The sequence below is a fragment of the Peromyscus leucopus genome, chromosome 5 (genome assembly GCF_004664715.2).
Source record: "Peromyscus leucopus breed LL Stock chromosome 5, UCI_PerLeu_2.1, whole genome shotgun sequence".
NCBI classification, from domain to species: domain Eukaryota; kingdom Metazoa; phylum Chordata; class Mammalia; order Rodentia; family Cricetidae; genus Peromyscus; species Peromyscus leucopus.
Window position 1 is genome coordinate 1,778,999 of NC_051067.1, and position 24,708 is coordinate 1,803,706.

At 41.6% G+C, this 24,708-nt stretch overlaps 1 protein-coding gene across 4 annotated transcripts in view; it reads left to right on the top strand.

Moving 5' to 3' along the window:
* Fancc (FA complementation group C) overlaps window positions 1–24,708 on the top strand; it is a 168,755-nt gene that overhangs the window by 99,813 nt on the left and 44,234 nt on the right. For all 4 annotated transcript variants that reach the window (XM_037205649.1, XM_037205650.1, XM_037205651.1 and 1 more), the window contains 2 exons: window positions 10,891–11,004; window positions 11,833–11,897. In XM_037205649.1, coding sequence (XP_037061544.1) covers window positions 10,891–11,004; window positions 11,833–11,897 — 179 coding nt within the window. The remainder of the gene's footprint in view (window positions 1–10,890; window positions 11,005–11,832; window positions 11,898–24,708) is intronic.

Here is a 24,708-nt window from a genome sequence, read left to right on the forward strand (position 1 = left end):
CTCTCTCTCTCTCTCTCTCTCTCTCTCTCTCTCTCTCCCTCCCTCCCTCCCTCCCCAGAAGTCCCACCTGTACCTACCCCGGTGCCTAGTTATTGGCCGTTTAGTTTTTTATTACACCAGTCAGAACAATACTACTTCACACAGTGCACAAATATCCCATGACACAGAATTTCTCTTGTTCTTCTGTAAAAAGGCCACAAAGAAAGCCTCTAAAAGTTATGAGTCTTTTTGTTGAGCTTGATTCAAGTGCTTACTATGTGAGTATAGCTTGAAGTTGCTCAAGGGAAGGTAAGAAATGTTAAGACAGCCCCTTCTTTCCTGGGCCTGTGGGTACTAAGTGGACTGGAACATGTGTTTAAAACAGGATTGCAAGCCTGGTGGTGGTGGTGGTGGTGGTGGTGGTGGTGGTGGTGGTGGTGGTGGTGGTGGTGGTGGTGCAGGTGGTGGTGCACACCTTTAATCCCAGCACTCAGGAGGCAGAAGCAGGAGGATCTCTGAGTTGAAGGCCGGCCTGGTCCACAGAATAAATTCCAGGACGGCCAAGGCTGCTGTGGATATCACTCTATATAAATAAAACACTGATGGCCAGTGACCAGGCAGGAAGTATAGGCGGGACAAAGAGAGGGGAGAATTGGGGAAACAGGAAGAAGGAGGGGGAAAGACACTGCAGCCACCGCCAGGACAAACAGCATGTGAAGACGCTGGTAAGCCACCAGCCACGTGGCAAGGTATAGATTTATAGAAATGGGTTAATTTAAGATAAAAGAACAGTTAACAAGAAGCCTGCCACGGCCATACAGTTTATAAGTGATATAAGCGTCTGAGTGATTATTTTATAAGTGGATTGTGGGACTGCGGGGCTTGGGGAACCTGGAGAGAAGCTCTCCAGCAACACAAGGCTACACAGAGAAACTCTGCTTGAAAAACAAACACATAAAAAGACCAGCGATAACAACAAACAACATTGCAGGTCCCTAGACAGATTGCAAACAGGACCCCTTGGAGGCTCCAGGAGGACAAGGATCTTATATCCCGTTGAAACTAGAGCAGAAATCTCAGAGAAAAATGAGTTTTGGATGATAAGGGTAATTTTTGACAACAAGAGACAGGAATAATGTTTCTCCTTGGGAGAAGCAAAAATACTAAGGCCAGATGAATAGGTTAGAAAGTTAAGTTTGGACAGGTGAGTGGGGTGGGACCCATGCTTAGGAACAGGTGAGAACAACACTCAGTGCCGGCCATGACCGTGTGTTCAGTGCCGGCTCTTCTCCTGCTCAGTTATGTTTCCCTTGCACTGTTGAGGCCCACACCACTCATCTAGAGCCTTTTACCTCTCCAGCTGTCATGAGCCGGCTCAGATGCCATTACTCTGAAGTGCTCAGAAAACTGGATTAGATCATTTTCCTTCTCTTTCCACAGAAATTAGCAGACTGTCTTACCTCTACAGCACTGACGGCTCCGGTCTCTGCTGCCCATCACAGTCTGTGGGGTTTTAGCCTACCAGTTTCAGTAGACTATATACCTCCCTCAGTGTGTTTGTTGAGTGAATGAATAAAAGATCTTAGTTTTCACACATGACCAATGGAGAGTACAGTGGTAGATATTCTAAAAGATTTTAAACGGTTAGACAAATTGTTTTTAAAAAAACATAAAATATGTACTTTGTCTTGGTTCAGGAATGCCGACCACAGTTTGGATCTAAATGTCCTTTGTTTGAGCGTGCCCCATAGTTCCTCTTTTTACCTTGACCACACATGTTCCAACCCTGAGTCTGCCCGGGGAGTAAACATGCTGCCCAGACAGCAGCAGTAGAATGGAGGAAGAACCTGAACATCTGAGAACAAGGAGCATCCTTGAGAGCTTGTCTTCTGAGAGTAAGCATTTCCAATGCTCTTCAAGTAGCAAAAATCCTTCATTCTTAAAATAACTTCATGAATTAGCATGGAGCTTCAAAATCTTGGGGCTGGAAAGGCAGGTCTGTGGTTAAGACTGTTTGCAGAGGACCCAGAGTTCCCAGCACCCACATGGCAGCTCACAGCCCTCTATATACCTCCAATTCCAAAGGATTTCAAGCCTTCCTATGCCCCTCCCCCAGGACACTGCATGCACATCGTGCACATACATACATGCATACATACATACATGCAAGCATCATTGCAAGCAAAAGTCATTGTATGTGGGTGGGCTAGGGAGGTGTGTCTGCAGGTAAAGCCTCTTACCACCAAGCTTGATAATCTGAGTTTAGATTATATTATACCTGCTGGAGAGAACTGACTCTGGAAAACTGTCCTCTGACCTCTCCTTGCGTACTGTGGCAGGTGTGTATGCACTTGGGTATTTCCAGTGTTGTAGTCATGTTAGTTTAATTCTGTTCCTCTGAAGGGCTTTAGAAAGAGCAGGGCTCAAGTATTTGCTCTCTTTTACTGTAAGTGCTTGTTCATTTGTCCATTTTCTGTTTGCAGACACTAGTCTGTGTTCTTTGTTAGTCCCTTATGTTAGCAGACCCAGGAGGGTGGAGTCAGAGAGCACCAGGACCTGATCTGCCCACTGGCCTTTGAAAGAGCTTGCTGCTCCTGTCAGGGCCTGGCCTTTTGTGGTTCTGTTTAAGATCTTGCCACTAGGTGGCAGTGAAACAGATATTCCTACCAGTGAGGAACAGTGATTTTATTTTGCTGGTTTTTGGTGCTGAGAACTGACAGGTTCTCTAGTCTGTACTCTGCCACTGAGCTACATCCTTGACCCAGCTTAATTAATTTTGAAATTTATTTCAAATTTTTATTTTATATATTGAATGTCTTGCCTGAATGTTAAGTCTAGGCACCACATATTGTGCTTGGTGCCTACAGAAGCCAGAGGGCATTGAATCTCCTCAGACAGGAGTTAAAGATGGTTGCAGCACACTATGTGAGTTTTGGGAATTGAACCTGGACCCTCTTAAAGAGCAGCCAGTGATTTAACTGCTGAGCCCTCTCCCCAGCCCATGAAATTTACTTTTAAAGGAGATTTCAGGACTAAAGCTTGTTTGTTTGTTTGTTTAGAGCCTGTCAGCCCAGGGAAGGCCTCAGTATATGACTTCTGCTTACTTTATCTGAGGCTGGACCTCTGAGCCCCCCATAGCAGTTCATATCAGGGACTCAGACAAAACAGGCACAAGTTAAATCATGCAACTTTGTTGTGTATAATATTTTTATGATTAAAAGATATAATGGAGACATGACTCAGTGTGGAAATGCATTTGGCATGCAGGTCTGACAACCAGAGTTCATGTGTAGAACTTCCTTCCCTCCAACAGACCCATTAAAGCAAGCAGCTCCCTTTGTCCTTCAGAACTCAAGGGGCCATTTCTCTCTTCAGGCCCTGTATCTCTATCTCATGTTATCTGTGACCGACCTTCCTCCCTCCCTGTCTGTCTGTCCATCTTCTAATGAGGCTCTTACTTTGACCTGAAGGCTTGCTCCCCCTTTCAGAGGGGTGGGGCTAGGCCTCTTAGCCCTGGGGAGACATTTGGACCTTATAGTAGAGTGACTAGGAGATTTAAGGGCATACCTATACTGGTCTGATTTGCATCCAGTGGTTTTGTGGAGAATGCCTGAGGGTAGCTCCTTAAGAGATTTGCCATGGGGGTGGGCTCCAGCCTTGAGCAGCACTTAAGCTGTGTCTTGGTGTCCTTACCTGTAAGGATGTCCTAAGAATATTTACATGGTGTGAGGATTGGGAGTGCGGGTCTGTGAAGCAGCCATGGCAGCTCCTGAACATAAAGTGTGTTCAGTGTTGGTATTGGAGGGCAAGATCTCCAGTGCTGCCCCAGCTTCCTGGATTGATCTTACAAAACCCAGAGCTACTGATGACCAAACCAAGTCTGCTTGGCCAAGCCTCCCAGCCTGGGTCACACCTGGGACACCTCCATATGGCTTTGGTATACACAGACCCTTCCTGTCTATAGTAATGCCATGGCATGTGGTGGGGACTAGCCTCAGTGCTCTTTCTTTCTTGCTGAGGCCCTTGAGTGCTCCTGTGTGGTGTGAGAAGCTCTGAGGGAAGAAGGTACAGTGGCTTGCTGCCCCCTGTGGCCCCATAGCACTGCTTGTTCTCCTAACAGTGGACAGGACTTGGAGAGAGTCCTCCTAGGGATGCCGTCAGCTTGTTTACTTTCTGCTCTTAGCACAAGTTTGAACAGAAAGAAAAACAGGAATAACATACAAGTGGCTCCAAGTAGTCAGTGTTCCTTTTAGTAAGGAACCTTTGCAGTGCATACTCCAAAAGCCCACCTTCACCACATTGCTTCCTGGTTTTTCTCCTCGGGTGTCTTCCATTCTTGTCAACAGTGCTGGTCATGTCTCTGGGTTTTGAGTGGTTCAAGAGAGTGAAGTAGCTTCCTGCCACTGACTTACCGAAGCAGCTCTATAAGGTTGTCTGAGTTGAGGTCTTGGGCTGGGTCTCCAGGCTCAGGTTTCCAGCTGTGGTATACTAGTGTAGCCTGGAGCTCTGTGCATGTTACCTACTCTGAGAAAATGGGTAACTTTTTCTTGGCTTTAAAGAGCTTGCTAGTCAGTCATAATGTCCTGTTTGGGATAGAAAGCTGTGGAGTGGTGGAAGGGGGATGTCACAGAGGCTGCCTCTGTGTTGCAAATGTGTCACTAAATCTTACAGTCGATGAAGTGTATCTTGTGACCTTAATTATTTTTGAATATGTGAACTATTTCATGATGAAATGGAAACAGGTATCCTGATAGACGCTGTAAAGACACAGGCATCTAGCATGTATGCTGTGGGGTCTGTGCCTAATGTGGAAATTAACCCAGGACTTCTATCCTGCTATCAGCTGTCATTTCTGCCCATCTTTATGCATATATGCAATTTATCCTATCTCATCCCTGTTGTCAGACATTGTTCACAGTGCAACAATAAAATGAGCCTTTTTGAGTATAATCCCTAATGTTAGATTTTATTTCCTCCAGTGTATGCCAGGCATGTCCAAAGTATTTGATAGGGATTTAATAGGTAGGCCAGGGTCTCTGTTTGCTTGTAAGATGTCTTGTTCAGGTAGCAAAGTCTCAGTGTGGGGTGGGTTGTGGCTCACTCTGTGAGTACCTGTCTCTTGGAACCCTTCAAGGGCTTCAAGACCTTGCCTGTCGGAAGCCTTCACTCATTGGGCTGAAGGTGTTGGCAGTGTTCTTGCTTGTTTGTGAGGACTGTTGTTGCGCGTGTGTTTTTAGGCACTAAATGGTTTCCTCAGGAATGCCCCCGTTTACCTTTCCTGTTCCTTGTGCTTGTCATCTGGGAGCTCGCACAGTGAGGTGGCCACGTGTGATCCAAACCATTCCTTAACAGTCTTCCTCATTTGTGCTAACATTGTTCTCTGAAAAAGACAAAGTTCTATTGTAACTTAGAAACCAGCCTTTTTCTTTTTTTGTTCTTTCTAACTTATATGTTGTCTCTTGATTTTTAGTTAGCAGAGATTTTCCTCAGACAGACACTGGAAAAACACTTAAATTTTCTTATTATTTAATTTTTACATTGACCTCTTCATATTAAACTCAAGCTACTCAGTGAATAGAATGAGATAATAATTTAGATTTTCTAACAGTCAGTTTCCAAGCACTGTTTTCATTTAACCCTCCCTTTCCCTACAGATAAGGTGGTGGTCTTTGTCAGCTTTAAATCTGTGCATTTAGTCAGTGATAAAGAGTTTATGCTGAGGCTGTAGCTTAGTGGCAAGTGTGAAGCCCTGGCGTCTGTGACTCCGGCAGTGCCAGCAGGTTTTTCAGAGTTTGTAAATGGGGATGACCAGGCTCTCCATGTGGTCAGCATGGTTCAGTGCTGCTCATTCGCCTTGATTCACAATAGCATTTGTCTAAACTTCTTTTTAGTGTAATTATTTTTGTGCTGATATTCTACTTGATGCCTTGAATTGAAGCAAGAGAGTGAAATGACTTTTTTAAATGTATTAAAAAAAAATATTTAAAGACACTAGGCGCCTGTGGCACACACCTTTAATTCCAGCACTTGGGAGGCAGAGCCTGGTGGATCTCTGTGAGTTCGAGGCCAGCCTGGTCTACAGAATGAGAGCCAGGACAGGCACCAAAACTGCACAGAGAAACCCTGTCTCGAAAAACAAAAACAAAAAAACAAAGCAAATTTATTTAAAGGCAATTTACAGCAAGCCAATAGTCAACATCAAATTAAATGGAGAGACACTCAAAGCAATTCCACTAAAATCAAAATCAGGAACAAGACAAGGCTATCCACTCTCTTCATATCAATTCAATATAGTACTTGAAGTTCTAGCTACAGCAATAAGACAACAAAAGGAGATTAAGGGGATGCAAATTGGAAAGGAAGAAGTCAAACTTTCACTATTTACAGAGGATATGATAGTATACATAAGTGACTCCAAAAATTCTACCAGGGAACTCCTACAGCTGATAAACACCTTCAGTAATGTGGCAGGATACAAGATTAATTCAAAAGATTCAGTAGCTCTCCTATATATAAATGATAAATGGGCCAAGAAAGAAATCAGAGAAATATCACCCTTTACAGTAGCCACAAATAATATAATATGTCTTGGGGTAACTCTAACCAAACAAGTGAAAGCCCTGTATGACAAGAACTTTAAATCTTTGAAGAAAGAAATCGATGAAGATATCAGAAAATGGAAAGATCTCCCATGTTCATGGTTAGGTAGGATTAACATAATAAAAATGGCAATCTTACCAATGCAATCTCCATCAAAATCCCAACACAGTTCTTCACATAACCTTGAAAGAACAATACTCAACTTCATATGGGAAACCAAAAAAATCTAGGGTAGATTAAGCAACTCTGTACAATAAAAGAACTTCAGGAGGCAATGGGCTGGAGAACTCTGCTCGGTCCACCTCCAGCGTCCAGGAGCCAGGAACCAAGAGCGCTGGCCCATCCGGATCCCAGGTCTTCAGGGGTCCTCTCTAGGCTCTGCCTTGTAGGCGCGACAGTTACCGAAGCCTCAAAGGGGGTGGTACTTCCTGGTCAAAGCTGGAATGGCTAACCACTACATAATGGGACCTCCTGAAACTGAAAAGCTTCTCTAAGGCAAAGGACATGGTAAATAAGACAAAATGCCACCCTACAGAATGGGAAAAGATCTTCACAAATTCCACATCTGACAGAAGGCTGATCTCCAAAATATATAAAGAACTCAAGAAACTGGACATTAAAATACCAAATAATCCAATTAAAAAATGGGTTACAGATCTAAACAGAGAATTCTCAACAGAAGAATCTCAAATGGCTGAAATACACTTAAAGGATTGTTGAACATCCTTAGCATCAGGAAACACAAATCAAAACTACTCTAAGATACCATCTTATACCTGTCAGAATGGCCAAGATCAAAACCACTGAGGACAGATTATGTTGGAGAAGATGTGGAGTAAGGGGAACACTCTTCCACTACTGGTGGAAATGCAAATTTCTACAGCCACTTTGGAAAGCAGTATGGTGGCTTCACAGAAAATTGGGAATCAATCTACCTCAAGACCCAAGGATACCACTCTTGGGCATATACCTAAAGGATGCTCAATCATATTACAAGGACACTTGTTCAACTATGTTCATAGCAGCATTATTAGTAATAGCCGGAACCTGGAAACAGCCTAGATGCCCTTCAACTGGAGAATGGATAAAGAAAATGTGGTACATTCACACAATGGAGTATTACTCAGCTGTTAAAAAACGACATCATGACATCTGCAGGCAAATGGATGGAACTAGAAAAAATCATCCTGAGTGAGGTAACCCAGACTTAGAAAGACAAAGATGGTATATACTCACTCATAAGTGAATACTAGATGTTTTAAAGTCAAGAATAATCAGACTACAACCCACAGCTCCAGAGAAGCTGGGTAACAAGGAAGACCTTAAGAAGAATGCATGGATCATCTTGGGAAGGGGAAATTGTGGTGATATTTTATTTGTGCATCCCAGTAAAGCTTATCTGAAGATCAGAGGGAAAAGCCAGCCACTATATTAAACATAGAAATCAGGCAATCGTAGCACATGCCTTTAATCTTAGCATTTGGGTGGCAGAGATCTATCTGGATCTCTGTGGGGAACAGAGCCAGGCATGGTGACACGTCTTTTTGTGTTTGCTTGTTTTTTCCGAGACAGGGTTTCTCTGTGTAGTTTTGGTGCCTGTCCTGGATCTTGCTCTGTAGACTTACAGAGATCCACCTGGCTCTGCCTCTCCAGTGCTGGGATTAAAGGTGTGTGCCACCACTGCCTGACCAACATGTGCCTTTAATTCCAGTACTAACCGTAGAGGTCTAGAGGTCTGTACAGAAAGACCAGAAGTGATGTAGCTGGGTGGAAAGAGGAAGTGAGATACAGAACAGAAAGGCATATAGCCATGGGTATACAGGAAGTAGGTCTCTTGGCTGAGGATTTCCAAGTATGAAGAACATGCCTGACTTCTTTCTGCTTCTCTGATCGCTCAGATTTTACCCCAGTGTCTGGCTCGGTGATTAGTTGATTCCATGGGCTGTGTTCTTGTAGTATCCTTGACCCCTTTAGCTCCTACAGCTCTTCCTTCCCCTCTTCTGTGGGGTTCTCTGAGCTCCACCTAATGTTTGTCTCTGGGTCTCTGCATCTTCTATCAGTTGCTGGATAAAGCCTCTCTGATGACAGTTGGGCTAGGCTCCAGTATGTGAGTATAGCAGAACATTATTAGAAATAATTTCTTTGAATTGTTTTTCTCCAGCTGTGTTGGTTCTATCCTAGGTCTCTGGGCTGTCCAGCCTCTGGGTCCTGGCCCTCTAGACAGTGTCAGGGGTGGGCTCACTTTTGGGGCATGGGTCTCAGGCTGGACCAGTCATTGGTGGCCACTCCCACAAGTTCTGCTCCACCTTTACTCCAGCACATTTTGGAGGTTGAAGGTTGTTGAAGGTTTTGAGGCTGGATTGGTGACCCAGTCCCTCCACCAGGAGGCCTTGCCTGGTTACAGAAGGTGTGTGGTTCAGACTGCTTATCAACCTATTAGGAGTCTTCACCTTATAGATTCCAGGGTGTTTCCATTGCACTAGGTTTCCACCTCTCCCCCAAATGTCCCCTGGTTCCAGTCTCTCCCAGTATTCTCTTCCTCCACCCCTACCTGATCCCTCCTCACTGTCCCTTGTCCACTGTGGGGTGTTTACCCACCACCCCCACAGTTCCCCAGAGTTTTCTTGAGTGCAATCAGCAGGAATTATTAGATAGAAAGATTTATTGCGGAGACTATCACGGAGATAAACAGATAGAAAATAAAGGATAGCCTTGAGAGGCCTGGAACCTATTCCAATGGGCCGGGACTGTCTCTGGCCCAGGGTTTTTATAGAGACGCCAAGGGGTGGAGCAAAAGACCTCCTCCCCCAGCACAGCCAAGTGCAGACCATCTCAGACACCTGCACTCAGGCCCGTGGTCCTGATCATCCTCTATTCGGACCTGCTGGGTAAAGCCACGAGGAACCCGAGAACGGGCTCCCACAGTCCACCAGTAAAATCTGTTCTATTTCCCCTTCCAAGGGAGATGCATGCATGCTCCACTTGAGCCCTGTTTGTTACTTAGCCTTTCTGGGGCTGTGGATTGTAGTATGATTATCCTTTACTTTATAGCTAATATCTACTTATAAGTGAGTACATACCATGTTTATCTTTCTGGGTCTGGTTTACCTCACTCAAGATGGTTGTTTTCTTTTTTTCCCTAGTTCCTTCCATTTGCCTGCAAATTTCATGATGCCATTTTTTTTTTTTTAAACAGCTAACTAATACTCCATTGTGTAAATATACCACATTTTCTTTGTCTGTTCTTCGGTTGAGGGACATCTAGGTTGTTTCTAGTTTCTGACTATTATTAATAAAGCTGCTATGAACATAGTTGAACAAGTGTCCTTGTTGTAGAATGGAGTGTCCTTTGGGTATATGCCCAGGAGTGGGATAGCTGTGTCCTGAGGTAGATTAGATTCTCAATTTTTCTGAGGAACTGCCATATTGATTTCCAAAGTAGCTGTACAAGTTTTCACTCCCACCAGCAATGGAGGAGTGTACCCCTTGCTCCACATCCTCACCGGCATGAGCTGTCACTTGTATTTTTGATCTTAGTCATTCTGACAGGTGTAAGATGGAATCTGAGTCATTTTGATTTGCATTTCCCTGATGACTAAACATGTTGAACATTTCAAGTGTTTCTCAGCCATTTGAGATTCCTCTTTTGAGAATTCTCTGTTTAGATCTGTACTCCATTTTTCATTGGATTATTTGATTTTTTGATGTCTAGTTTCTTGAGTTCTTTATATATTTTGGCTATTAGTCCTCTTTCAAATGTGGGGTTGGTGAAGATCTTTTCTCATTCTGAAGGCTGCTGTTTTGTCCTGTTGACAGTGTCCTTTGCCTTACAGAAGCTTTTCAGTTTCATGAGGTCTCCTTTATTCTTAGTTGTCTGTGCTAGTGTATTGAAGTTGTCTACTGTGCTAGTGCATTCAAGGCTGTTTCCCACTTTCTCTTCAATGAGGTTCAGTGTAACTGGATTTATGCTGAGGTCTTAGATCCACTTGGACTTGAGTTTTGTGCAGTGTGATAGATGTGGCTCTATTTGCATTCTTCTACATGCTCACATCCACTTATACCAACACCATTTGTTGAAGCTGCTGTCTTTCTTTCCATTGTGTATTTCTGGCTGCTTCATCAAAAATCAGGTGTCCATGGGTGTGTGGATTTATGTCTGGGTCTTTGATTTTATTCCATTGATCAACCTGGGAATGACTGGTTTTATAAGACCCCTGGAACTTGACAGGTGATGCAGGCTGCAGGCTTTTTCCAACACAGGCACTTCCATCCACTTGGGAGAAGTTGACTGGTTATCTTTTTGTTTTTTAGGGTTTGTTATCTCATGTACTTTCTGCATTCAGATTCGACATGAAAGAAATTGGTCTTTTTCCTGAAAGTCTCGGATATGAGTCTGTTGATTACTATCCTAGTTTGCTTAAAAATGTGAGTATCTTACTTTTTTTTGTATTGAAATTCTCACCAGTTGTGTGAAGGGTAAATGAGACGTTTTCCTCTTCCAGGGAGTCATTGAACTTTTGTCTATTTCTTACCTGGGGGGTAGACTTGCGACCATGGAAGGAAGATGTGAGGTGCTATTGGACTCTCACAACACATCTCACTCAATCAAAGATTTCTGAGAAGAACAGCCCTTAACCAGTATAAACATAGCCTGGACTTCTGAGCAGATATCATATCTAAAAATAGCCTGATTGAATTTTATGTTGAAGCAAAGCAGAAAGTTAACTTAAGGGATGGCAGGGTGGCTCAGTGGGCAGAAGTACTTGCCACGAAAACGTGGTGACCTGAGTCTGACCCTCAGTTCTCATGTAACGGTGGAAGAGTTAATTCTGGCTTCCATCTAGGCACGGTGGCGTATGCACCCACTCCCCACGCTATACTCTTCTGAAAATGAGATCTTTGATGGTTATTAGCCATTTTCATGTTTTGGAAGTCATACACTGAAAAGCACTTTTTAAAAAAGCAGCTAAAAAAGGAAGAAAATAAGTAAACTCCAGTATTATTTAATTTTCTGTGGGTTTGGTGTTAATTCTAAGACATTGATTACTGTTGCTTCTGTAGAATCCTGGACATTCAGTGTAGAGACCCACATGACAGTCATTGTGATGTGATGTTGCTTCCTCTCATTCTACAAAGTAAAACACAAGGAGAGAGTGGGGAGGAAATGGTGAGGGATGTGTTACAGCAAGAGAAATGGAGCTGAGGTAATCGTGTTGCAGTGTGAGTTGACCTGTGTCTGATTTTGTTTTACAGATGGTTTTGTCATTAGTGTCTGAGCTCAGAGAGAGTCATCTTAATGGACTGAACACTCAACGTTGGTAGGTGTTAAGCCAGACATCCCTCTGCTCAAGTTTCAAAAGGTGTTGCTTGGTTATGAGAGAAAGGTTCACTATGGGAAGTACATGTTCATGGTGTACTTAGAGTCTGTGTGGAGAAAGTATATTAGTGGGAAGTTCTTTTAATTATTCTTTTTTTAAAGTCACTATTCTCTCAGCAGTCATGGGGAAGTTAAGTATGAAATGCCTTTGGTGGACATTGAGGAAAAAGCCTGCCTGTACAGTCAGGAGCACAAAGGAAAACGAGCCTGAGGCCCCCTGCAGGAGGAGAATGTGCGCACTCTTGTGCTCCTCCGCTTCACTGAGCTGCCTCCCTATGTGTGTTGAGGTGTACACCTTAAACTTGATTGGGATATTTACAAGGCAACAGATATCTTTATGTTCATATATGACCTGCCTTAAGAAACTCAATATTTAGAATCTAGACTAAACAAATCAGATAGATTCAGAGAAATTAAAAGGCAATTAATCACATCACAGATGTTTCTTCACTCTGTGAGCAAAGTTGGAACTGTTTTCATTGGTGAGCACTGTATTTTTAACAAATTATTAACCAAAAGACTCTGGGCGCTTGACAGACTTTGTTCCAAACCTTTTTTAAAGCTTTTGCCAGCCAGAGCTCTATCAAAACTGGCATTTGCCCTCAGCCTTTGAGTGCATTGCAAGTCAATGTCACAACTCTTGGAGGAAAACACTGTCAAAGATCTTGGCAACACTGGGTTTGATTTTTTTCGCCAAATATGACACCCAAAGTTTAAGCAACAAAGAAAAATAAATTGAAGGGCTAGAGAGGTGTCTCAGTGGGTAAAGCACTTGCTGTGTAAGACTTGTGACCCAAGTTCAACTTCAGAACTCGTGAAGGTGGGAAGAGAGGAGCAATTCCACAGAGTTGTCCTCTGATCTCACACACGCAATATGGCACATGCCCTGTGGCACATGAACCCTCTCAGACGTGATGCTTGCAAATAATAATAATAATAATAATAATAATAATAATAATAATAATAATAGATTTTTCTAAAAGAAAAAAAATTGAACTTTATTAAAGTTAAGAATTTGGAAGCTTGGTAGCTCAGTGGTCGAACACTTGATTGGTGTATGTAAGGCCCTTGGATTCAACCCTTGAAACTTTAAAATAGGAACTTTTGTGAATCAAATGATACTACCAAGAAAGCAAAATACTGTAGAGAAAGCCTACAGAATGAGTAAAAACTTTTGTATGTTTTTACTTTTTTAGTTTTTCAAGACAGGGTTTCTCTGTGTAGCCCTGGCTGTCTTAGAACTTGCTCTATAGACCAGGCTGGCCTTGAACTCAGAGACGCTCCTTCCTCTGCCTCTGGATTGCTGGGATTAAAGATGTGTGCCATCACCACCTGGCCAAATTTTTAGTTTTAAACTTTAATCTTTTATAAAGTTTTTTTTTTTTTTTTTTTAATCTCTTGAGATGGCCATATTGCACATGCCTGTAATCCTTCATTTGGCAGTCTGAGGAACGAGGATCGTGAGTTTGAAGTCAACTTGGACTTTTTTGGGGGGTGAGGAGTGGGTTGAGATAGGATCTTACTCTGTAGACCAGGTTAACCTCAAACTCATAGAGTGCTGCTTGCCTCTGTGTCCCAAGTGCTGAGACTAAAGGCGTGTACTACCATGCTCAGCCCCCCTCCCCCTTGAACTTCTTAATAATCTTGAAGCCAGCCTGGGCTACATAGTGAGACTTTGTCTAAAGAAATAAAAGCTCTTCATAAGGAACCAGTGTCTGGAATGTCTGGAAACTCTTAAACAACAGCAACAAACACCCAGAACTGGGCAGATGCTGGAGACATATCTCAGTGGCAGAGGGCTGGGTTCTAACATCTTATATGCACCAGGCTCTGGGTTCAAACAAAGAAAAAACAAAACAGGCAAAAGACTCAGCTTAACTAGGCATTCTACCAGAGAAATATACACCTGGAAAATAGGGCATGGCACACAATTGTAATCCCAGAACTTGGGAACTGAGGACAGGAGGGCCAGGTCAATGAGGTCATCCTCAGATACAAATCAAGTGGGAGATCCTATCTCTGAAAACTAAAATAAAACAAACAAGCAAAACACCTGATGTTAAGCAAATGAAAAGACATTCAACAACACACCCACTAGGGAGCATGGAAGCCAGAACTGCAATGAAGGAAGTATTAATACCCATCATAATGACTATAAAAAGAAAGGAAAGGAAAACCCAAAGTGTGATGAGTAGAAACTGGAGTTCTGTGTGTTGCTGGTGTAGTATAAAATGGAGCAGCCACAGTGGAAAACAAATTGGTGTTTCTAGAAGAATTAAACAGAACTGTGGTGTGACACAGAAAATTCATTGCAAGGTGTACTTCTCCTCTACTTTCTTTTGTTGTGATAAAACACTCTGATCAAAAACAACTTAGGGAGAAAAGGGCTTATTTGACTTCCAGGTCAGTCTATCGCTGAGGATGAAGTCAAAGTAGGAGCTTAAGCATGAAGTTGGAGCAGACATTATGAAGGAACACTGCTTATTGGCTCACTCTCAGGATCCTGCATATGGAGTATATTCTTATGCATATTTTTATGCAGCCAGGGTCATCTGCATAGGGATGGTACCACCTACAGTAGGCTGGGCCCCTAATTATCAATTAGCATCCGAGACATCTCTCACAGACATCCCCACAGGCTAGTCTGATTTGGGTGATCCTTAATTGAGACTCCTTCCTCAGGTGACTTTTAAGTTGTGTCAAGATGGCTAAAGTTAAGTAGGAAATTATCCTAAAATAATTAAAACAGATGTCTCTATACCAATCTTGTTCATTAACTACAGTTGATAAGCAAAGGGTGTTTATATTTCATGGAGTGTAAGTCCGATGTAAAGAGAAACAGAAGTTTTATATATGTATCAGCATGAGTAGACCATGTAAACATGCTTATTAGTAAAACCAGTCTAACAGAAGCAAATGTTTTTATTCCACTTATATGAAGTCCTAGAATAGGTAGAGTCATTGGGACAGAAGGCAGACCAGAGATGGGGAGAGAAAGGGAAATTATGTTTAATATGTTCAGTTTGTTAGGGACAATGAAAACCTTTGCTTAAGTAATAATGGTGAGAAGACAGCACGTGAACATATTTAGTGTTAGTCACTACCTATATGTGGTTAAATGATAACTCATTTATGTTTTACTGCAATTAGAAAACTAAAGAAAAAGGTGCCACTGCACACTCCAAGTGTGTAAAGTTTACAACACTCACTTTAATGTGTTAGGTGTGGATTCCATACACTGACCATGAGTGTGTGAGCCAGTACCGTGACATTGGTAAACAATGTAGTAGCTTATTACTGAGTGTGGAAAACCTTCCAAATGGCTCAGTGGGGTAAGAGCATTTGTTGCTAACCTTGGTGACATGAGTCCATCTATAGGACCAGGATGGAAGTGGCAGGGATATAAGCAAATCACGGCAGAAGAGACAAGTGAATGGAACTATAAACATGAAATGTATGGCAAAGGCATGATTTCAGAAGAACGGCACAGTAGAAAGCCCCAGATGTCACTCTTCCACTGCCTGTCTAGGACACAAAGGACAAAGAGCTGAACCAGCTTGTCTTAGTACCAGAGATTCTGCAGTACTGAATAAAGACACCAGAGGGAGAAAAAGATCACAGCTCATAAAACCAAAATGGAGAAGACATTCTTCTTCACTGTATAAAGTGAGCACAACAGGAACTCAGAAGATTGTCCATATCAATGATACAGTAAGAGCAAACTGTATGCTCTCTACAAGAGTCTCACCTTATTGGTTATTTGACTTTTATAATAATTTTAAACTAATTTAATCAGCTTTACTTTCCTTTAAAAATTTGAGTGTATTTATTTATTTGTTTGAGTATAATATATTTTCTACTCATATACTTTAGACCTGCTTAGATAGTGACCCAGAGATTATTCTTAACTTATCATTTTAAAGCTTTATTTTGACAAGGTTTCATGTATCTGAGGCTGGCCTCAAACTCGCTATGTAGCCAGGATGACATTGAATTTGTCTCTACTCCCTGGTACTGGGATGTCATGTGCATACCACTGTGCTGGCTAATCTTATGTTAAATTGACACAAGCTACAGTCACCTGAAAGGAGGAAAACTCAATTGAGAAAATGCCTCCATAAGATCAAGCTATAAGGCATTTTCTAAGTTAGTGATTGATGGGAAAGAGCTCAGTCCATTGAGGGTGGTACCACCACTGGGCTGGTGGTCCTGGATTCTGTAAGAAAGCAGGCTGAGCAAGCCAGTAAGCAGTACTCCTCCATGGCCTCTGCTTCAGCTCCTGCTTGCAGATTCCTGCCCTGTTTGAGTTCCTGTCCTGACTTCCTTTGATGATGAACAGCAATATGGAAATGTAAACCAAATAAACCCTTTCTTCCTCAACTTGATTTTTGGTCATAGTGTTTTGTCACAGCAATAGAAACCTTAACTAAGACAACTGCCATACCCAGCTTATGTGGTGCTGGAGATCAAATCCAGGGCTTGGTGCATCTAGATAAGCACTCTACCTACTACACCACATCCTCAGGCCAGGATCTCATTGTAGATATAGGAACATACGGAGACTGAAAATGAAAGGATGGTTGCCAAAAGACAGCAAAAGTAGCCGTGTGTGTGTGTGTGTGTGTGTGTGTGTGTGTGTGTGTGTGTGTTATAAGAGAAGATAAAGGATATTACAGAAGGATAAAAGGGTCAGTTCACCAGAGATTTAAGTTATAAACATTTGTATTTAGAACAGAATGCCACAGGTACAAAACACACATTGATAGACTGATGGGAAAATAAATATAAGAAGAATTTTGACACTCCACTTTGAGTAATGGATTGATTTTTTCAGAGTGAAGAACAGTAAGTAAATAGGACCTAGGGTGGTGATAAGGGCCAGTTGAGATGTACAGAGTGTACCCCACATAATAATAATAGAATGCACACTTTTCTCTTAGAGCCTTCTCCAGGATAGGCCATATTTTGGATCACAAAACATGCTTTAAGAAATTGAAGAAAGAAGTCATACCAGCCCTACATTTTTATCACAGTAAAGTGAAACTAGAAATCCATACAAAAGGAAAACTGGAAAGTTCACTAACATGTAAATTAGCACATTTTAAAATAGCTGATGATCAAAGAAATCATAAATTTAGAAAAACACCTTAAGAGAAATGATGGTGAACACACCACATACCATCACTTAGAGCATTTATCCAAATTGCTCTATTAACAATAAAAACTCTGGAGTCAGATATTGGGGTAAAACCTCATAGATCCAAAGAGCGGTGGAGGAATGATCAGCTGAACTTCTCTCTACACAGATAGAAAAAGCCTTCAAATCTCTCTAAGCTCCTCCCTATCTCTTCCTGTGCCCCTTTATCTGGATCCTGCAAAATATCTATGGCTAATTCTGGTCAGCCAGTCACTCAGCCCTTGAGTCAAGGTTAACTTTATTAGCAGTCTTGGAGTGTCTCAATGTGAACAAATATCCTGCAACAACCAATTGCAGGTTGTGGCAAAAGTATAAGAAAGTTAGTAGCAGTAAATTTGTTTAAAAAGAAGAAAAGAGCTCAAGTGGACAGCAGCTAACCTGAAGTTAGAAAGAGGCAGCATTTTAGTGCTGTGGGATGGTCTGTGTGTCAAATGCTCTGATTGGTCAATAAATAAAACACTGATTGGCCAGTGGCCAGGCAGGAAGTATGGGCGGGACTAACAGAGAGGAGAATTGAGAGAACAGGAAGGCAGAAGGAGTCACTGCCAGCCCCAGCCGCCGCCAGGACAAGCAGCATGTGAAGATGCTAGTAAGCCATGAGCCACGGGGCAAGTTATAGATTTATGGAAATGGATTAATTTAAGCTATAAGAACAGTTAGCAAGAGGCCTGCCACGGCCATACAGTTTGTAAGCAAAATAAGTCTCTGTGTTTACTTGGTTGGGTCTGAGCAGCTGTGGGACTGGCAGGTGACAAAGATTTGTCCTGACTGTGGTCCAGGCAGGAAAACTCTAGCTACAGTTTAGAGCAGAAGTCAACAACAGGGAATAATAAATAAAAACCAAGAGGTTTATGGGACTTAGATGCTGGGGGGCATGTTTTGCTTTTGTTTTTGTAAAGATTGAGATAAGGAAGGGAGAGAGAAGACTTGAGGAGCAGAGTCCAGAAGTAAGCGGCTCCATTGGTGATGGGCTGTGAGATGCCACTGAACAACTGTATGCCAGTGTCTGGGATGGCCTAGCACTGGAGACTGTTCTACAAGTACACAGCCAGAGATGAAGTCTTTAAGAAGTAAAAAACGAGCAGATTTCTAACTAGTGAAGAGATTAAGTCAGCTTCTCATAACCTTCCAAAAAAGCCCCAGAGATCAGAAGGCTTCACTGGAGAATTCTTTTAAGGATAAAAAGGGTTAACAATCCTTTCAAACTCTGCCAACATCCTGGAGAAGAGGGACACTTTCAAATTAATTTATAAGGCTAGCCGTCTCTGAACAGCACAGTCAAACACAGCTATCTTAAAAAAAAAAAAAAAAGGGTTGGTTGACGTTCTTGGCAGATAGGGGTGAGCAGTAGGTGTATACAGAGCATCTTAGCTCCACAGTTACCATGGAAATGCAAACCAGAACTTCATTGCACTTTATACAGATAAAGAAAGGTAAAAGGGAGCTGGGTGTAGTGTTGTATACCTTTAATTCCAGCACTCAGGAGACAGAGGCAGGCAGAACTTTGAATTTTGAGCTTTAGGTCAGCCAAGGCTACATAGTGAGACTATGTCTCAAAAAAAAAAAAAAAAAAAAAGTGTAAGGAAAGGAAGCTTTAGTTAGGAGGCAGTGCTGTGTTGCTGAGACTGTGGAACATTGGCATTATGCACTGTGAGTGAGCATGCAAGTGGTGTAGCTACTGTAGAAAAAGCCATGGTGGTTCATTAAGAAAGAAAAGTGGATCTGGTATGGTGGTGTGTACTTGCACTCTCAGTACTTGGAAGGTGAGAGTCTAAGGATTCAGAGTCCAAGACCAACTGTGACTACGAGACCTGGTCTTAAAACAGCAAGTAAATAGAGTTACCATGTGACCAATTCTACTTCTGCTTATATATTCAGAAGAGTTGAAAACATCTCTAAAAGATAATTTGCAAACCTGGATTGGTTGTGTTTTTCATGCTAGCCAAGAGATAGAAGTAACCTGTGCACCTTGTTAGATGAAAGCATGGCATAGCCACAACTGAATTTTAAAAAGGAAAGTCCTGTTGAGTGTTATACCATGGTGTACCTGAAGGGCACTGCACAGTGAAATGAACCAACCGTCGAAGACAAATACTGCCTTCCATTCACTTGTAATATCTAAACTAGGCAGTCTCTTAGGAAGTAGAAGGGTAGTTGCCATGGTTTGGGAGAAAGGGAGCAGGAGTTTTGGGGTGGTATAGAGCTTCAGTTTTGTAAGATGTGGAAGTTGTGGAGACCTTTTGCTGAGATGATGCATCCATCTGATGGTGCAGAGCAGCCTGCATTGCTGGTAGGTAAATAAATGGACATGAACTTTAGAGAGCAGTTTGTGTTGCTTGAAAGTTTGGGTTCCCTATTGACCTCTCTGCCAGTGCTCTTTGCTTAGCTTGCCTCTAGTAATTATGTGGGAGATATGGGTTAAGGTATTGATTCCAGCTGTCATGAAAGTGTGCTGTGGACTTCATACAGTTACAGATTTCCTGGATGTTGGCAGTCCCATGGTATTTGCTGTCCCTGCTTCCTTCTTGTTGGAAATGGCATTTCTGTTTGCACTTTCTTTGAAACAGTGGATAGGAAAGAAGCATCTATGGAAGCCCACCCACAGGCCGCTGTGCTGTGATGACCTAGCAGCTTGTCTTAGCTTCAGATATTCACCTGCACCTGAATTCAGCCCCTGGCTAACTCTTACCTTTTATGGTACCTCTTGGTAAAGTTTTGGGGCTGTGGTATTTCCCTTCAAATGTTCCCATTTACCTGTCAGTTCAGGCTTTTCTCACAATGTATGGATCACTGAAAGCCTTCATTTTGCAGTATTATGTATAATTTTTTCCCCTCATTTTTAGGAGTTATGAGTACAGCAAAGTGATTGCATGGCCATCCCTATTCATTCTCTTTTCTATTTTCATCTCATTTTCTCTGACTAGGTAGGAAGTTAGCATTCTCCTCAATGGTCTTGCAATGTAGTCACCCAGCTCTCTATAATTCCTGTGTCAGAACTAATCTTTGGTGTGGTCTATCCAGGTGAGGTAAAGGGACCTATGCTTTTGACATCTTGGTATACTCTGGCTAGAGGAAAGCTGTTGGGCACTCTGAAGCCTTCAGAGCTAGGTATCTGTGGTGGTGTGAATCAGAATGGCCCCCATAGGCTCATATTTTTGAAAGCTTTGTCGTCAGGGAGTAGCACTACTTGGGAGGGATTGGGAAGTGTGGCCTTGGTGGAGTTGGTATGGCCTTGTTGGAGGAAGTGTGTCACTGAGGGGTAGGCTTTCAAGCCTAAGCCAGGCCCAGGGTCTTCTCTCTTCCTGCCGCCTTTGGATCCAGATGTACAACTCTCAGCTACTTCTTCAATATCATGTCTGCCTGAGTGCGCCATGCTTCCCACCATAAGGATAATGGACTAAACCTCTGAAACTGTAAGCAAATCCCAGTTAAATGCTTTCTTTTATAAGATTTGCCTTGGTCATGCTGTCTTTTCACAGCAATAGAACAGTGACAGAAGTTAGTACCAGGGAGTGAGTGTTTGCTGTGATAGGCCTGACTATGCTTGTTGACAGAATGTGGACTTTGGACTGTGAATTAGGAATGCAGTTGAACTTTTTAAGTGGGGCTTAATGGGCCACTAGTGAGAGCATGAAAGAGAGCAGTGCTGAGAGCAATGTAGATTATGACAACCTGGCTCAAGAGGGTTCATAGGACAAGAGTATAGGTATGTGACCTAGAGACGATTCTTGTGATATTTTGGAAAATAATGTGGCTGCTTTCTGTCCTTGTCCAAAAAATCTGCCTGAGAATAACTTGAAGAGTTTTGGATTAATAGCAATGCCAGAGGAGATTTCAAGACAACCTAGTATTGACTGTGCCATGTGGTTATTAGTGGTCACTCTTATGCAGATCTATAATGAAAAGGAACAAGCCAGTGGACAGCATCCCTCCATGGCCTCTATATCAGCTTCTGCCTCCAGGTTATTGCCATGTTTGAGTTCCTGTCCTGACTTCCTTTGATGATGAACAGTGATTTGGAAGTGTAAGCCAAAAAATCCCTTTCCTCTCCAAGTTGCTTTGGTCATGGTATTTCATATAGCAATAGAAACCCTAAGACAGCATTAATTCCTAGTGACAGTCTAAAGACTTTAGGGTGACATACTAAATTCTACTTACCTATTTTGTTTTGTTGATGAGGTTCTGTAGTGCTGTGTCATCTGTGTTTTTATAGTCGATAGGTTCTCGTGATCTGCTAGGTGTGCACAGACTCTTCTCCTATGTGCTCACCCTCCCTGCAGTGCCTTCTTGTTCCACACCTGGTTCCCAGATGGCAGTTCCCCCAGCAGCAGCCTCTTCCACAGTGCTCCACTTAGTCTTTCTCCAACTCACCATTATGGGGATTTATGTTCTAAATTAATATTTTTTAGCTAATCTTCTGAGATGTTAAAAAGAGGTGTTCATTCTCAGTTGCAAGTGTCCTGAAATCTCAAACTCTTTGAGCTTACATAGAAAGATACGAGAAGGAAGAGCTGTGCTTATGTGACTCTGGATTATAGGTGGAATTTTTTGTTGGGACTGCAATCAGCTTTGTTCTGCCAGCCACTTCCTAAATAACTACTCAGAGACTTATTAATTATAAGTAGCTCAGACTTATTACTAACTAGCTCTTACAACTTAAATTAACCCATATTTCTTATCAACCCTCTGCCACATGGCGGTACCTTTATTAGCATGGCATGTTCATCTCCTGCTCCCTCTGCATCTGGCTGGTGACTCCTCTGACTCTGCCCTCCTTCTCAGTGTCCTTAGTTTGGTTGTCACGCCTATACTTCCTGCCTGGCTACCACCAATCAGCTCCTTTATTAAACCTATCAGAAGGCACCTTGGCAAAGACACATCTTCACAATGTACAAAAAGATTATTCTATAACATTTCCCCCTTTTGTCTAATTAAAGAAGGTTTTAACTTTAATAGTAAAACTATATGTAACAAAAGGAGTTATCAAGTAAGAATTATAGTTACAATATCCAATCAATTTATATTTGGCAAAATTAGAAAAAAATACACTATTATCTATTTTTGTGATTCTAAAATTTTATACCTAATTTACTTTTTATCATAACTAATGAAAACTCTAAGTTTAATTATTTAGTCTTTAACTCCATCAAAGACCCCAGAAGGTGAAATGTTATCTAATGACAGGGACATCTGGCTACCTGGATACTCACCCGAGGTTCTTCTGTAATGTTGGGGCATCCAACTTTGGCCTACAGGCCTTGTACATCTGACAGACATTTCTGAGAAGCAGGGAACTTTGAAGGACTGTCCTACCTTGTCTTGGCAAAGTTTGATGGTTGTCTTTTTTTTGTGTCTTGCTGGTCCAGTTTGAACAGTAACTGTCAGCAATTGAAGCAAGGGCAGTTTCTTTGCCCACATGGCTAGCTTTTGCCATAAAGAAAGGAAACTCCATATGGAGTTTCTTCAGTGCCCATCATCTTATTTGAAATAAATGGATGATGTCAGGAGCAGACATGTCTCACTGTCATGCAAAGCCTTAGGTATTAAACATATTAAATGCCATATTCTGTTGGTCTTTGAAGTGTTTGAAGACCATCTATCTATCTATCTATCTATCTATCTATCTATCTATCTATCTATCTATCTAAATATATCTGTATATGACCTTGAAATCATACTTAACATGAATATAAGTTTGACTATTATAGATGACTGTTAATCTGTATTTCTTAATTATACATTACATTTTAAAATTAGTTGCATAAGCACAATACCCCAAATAGGAGTAGAAACATACATAGAGTAAAAACTTTAAATTTGTATCAATAAACCAAAACCTATACCACTGTAAGGTATTTTGAGATTAATATTTATTTTTTGATTAAGGTAGATTCAATAATCTAACCTTTTATCCTATCATTTCTATATCCCCCTTTTTTCTTTTCACAACAAGATCCCTGAATCTAATCTCCCTTGTTTAGCTTTTTTTTCTGACCAATAACAAGTTGTAACCCCCCTTAAATGTTAGCAAACATCCATAACCAATATTTTGGGAATGTGGGCATTGTTCTCTAGACTACTTCCTGTTGTCTGGAGCTGCTGGTATCTTTGGGGGAACTTTGAGAAAATTGAGATAATAATGAAGTCCTGGCTGGAGTAGTCTGTGAGGCTGGATCATCTCAGCCAGCAGCCTTGATGCTGTTTTGGATGCAGAATTTTGAGGAGACTGTTAGAGAGGCATTTTGAAATGCTGGATCACCTGGGCCATCAATTTTCATTGGTGTTTGGTCCCCTTGTTCTGAAAATACATAAACTTTTAAAGGTAACATATATATCTGTATTAGTATAAGTACAAACTGTGTGTTGTACACAAGTTAGCCAAAGATGATTTTTTGTTTTATGTTTGAGCAGGTAAAATATATGTTACATGTTTGTAGTTTTTTTTTTTTTTTTTTTTTTTTTTTTTTTAAGGTTTATTTCTTTATGTCTGTAGTCAGGATTTTCAGGGGGTCTTTCTTGATCAAACCTGATCCATATCAATCTGGAATGAATCCAGAGCTTCTCATTTCCTATGGAAATCAAAGCATAACCATTCCCCCAATGCAACATACCTTTTGACTTAAATTTTGAAGTCAAGATATTTTTTTAAAATATAGATTGGTTTAATCTAGCAGCTTTAATCCAGTGTCTCTTAGCAGCCCAAAAATTTAAAGACAACACAATAACATAGGATCCAGACTCTTGTGTATTTCCCATCTTTACATGGCTTTTTTCTTTTTGGTTTTTCAAGACAGAGTTTCTCTGTGTAGTTTTGGTGGCTGTCCTGGATCTCGCTCTGTAGACCAGGCTGGCCTCGAACTCACAGAGATCCGCCTGGCTTTGCCTCCCAAGTGCTGGGATTAAAGGCATGTGCCACCACTGCCCAGTGGCTTTTTTTTCTTATATTACTTCCTTTTAAAGAACTTTATTATTTTAAAACTATATATTTCTTTTTTATGACTGTCTATACCTTTTTTCTCTCCTAAGACTATATATATTCTTAAATATACATTTAATATATTCAAATATGCACTTTTAGCGTTTTTTTCCCATCTGGATCTGTCTTTACTGAGCATCTGTATTGTTTTTTGATTGCATGAAACAAATCATAAATTGCTGTCAGCCACTGAAGGTGTAGCCTAGCTTAGTGCCTGGCAGTAGTGGCTGGTGGCTGGCAGCTGGCTCTTCCCGCAGGCAGCTGCTGGGAGATACGTCTTGGTACTGCAGCTGGCATGAGAGACACAAGAGTAGGAAGCTGTGTTCAACTCTGTTTCTGTGCATTTAGAACTGTTTTTAAAGCTTTCTCAGGCTTTATGTGGATTTATGGGCACCATTTGTAGGTGGAGTTTTCGTTGGGACCACCATCAGCTCTGTTCTGCCATTTATTCCTAAATAACCACTCAGAGACTATTAATTGTAAATGCTTGTCCAATAGCTCAGGCTTATTACTAACTAACTCTTACAACTTAAATTAACACATTTCTATTAATCTATGTGCTGTCATGTGGCTCCTGGC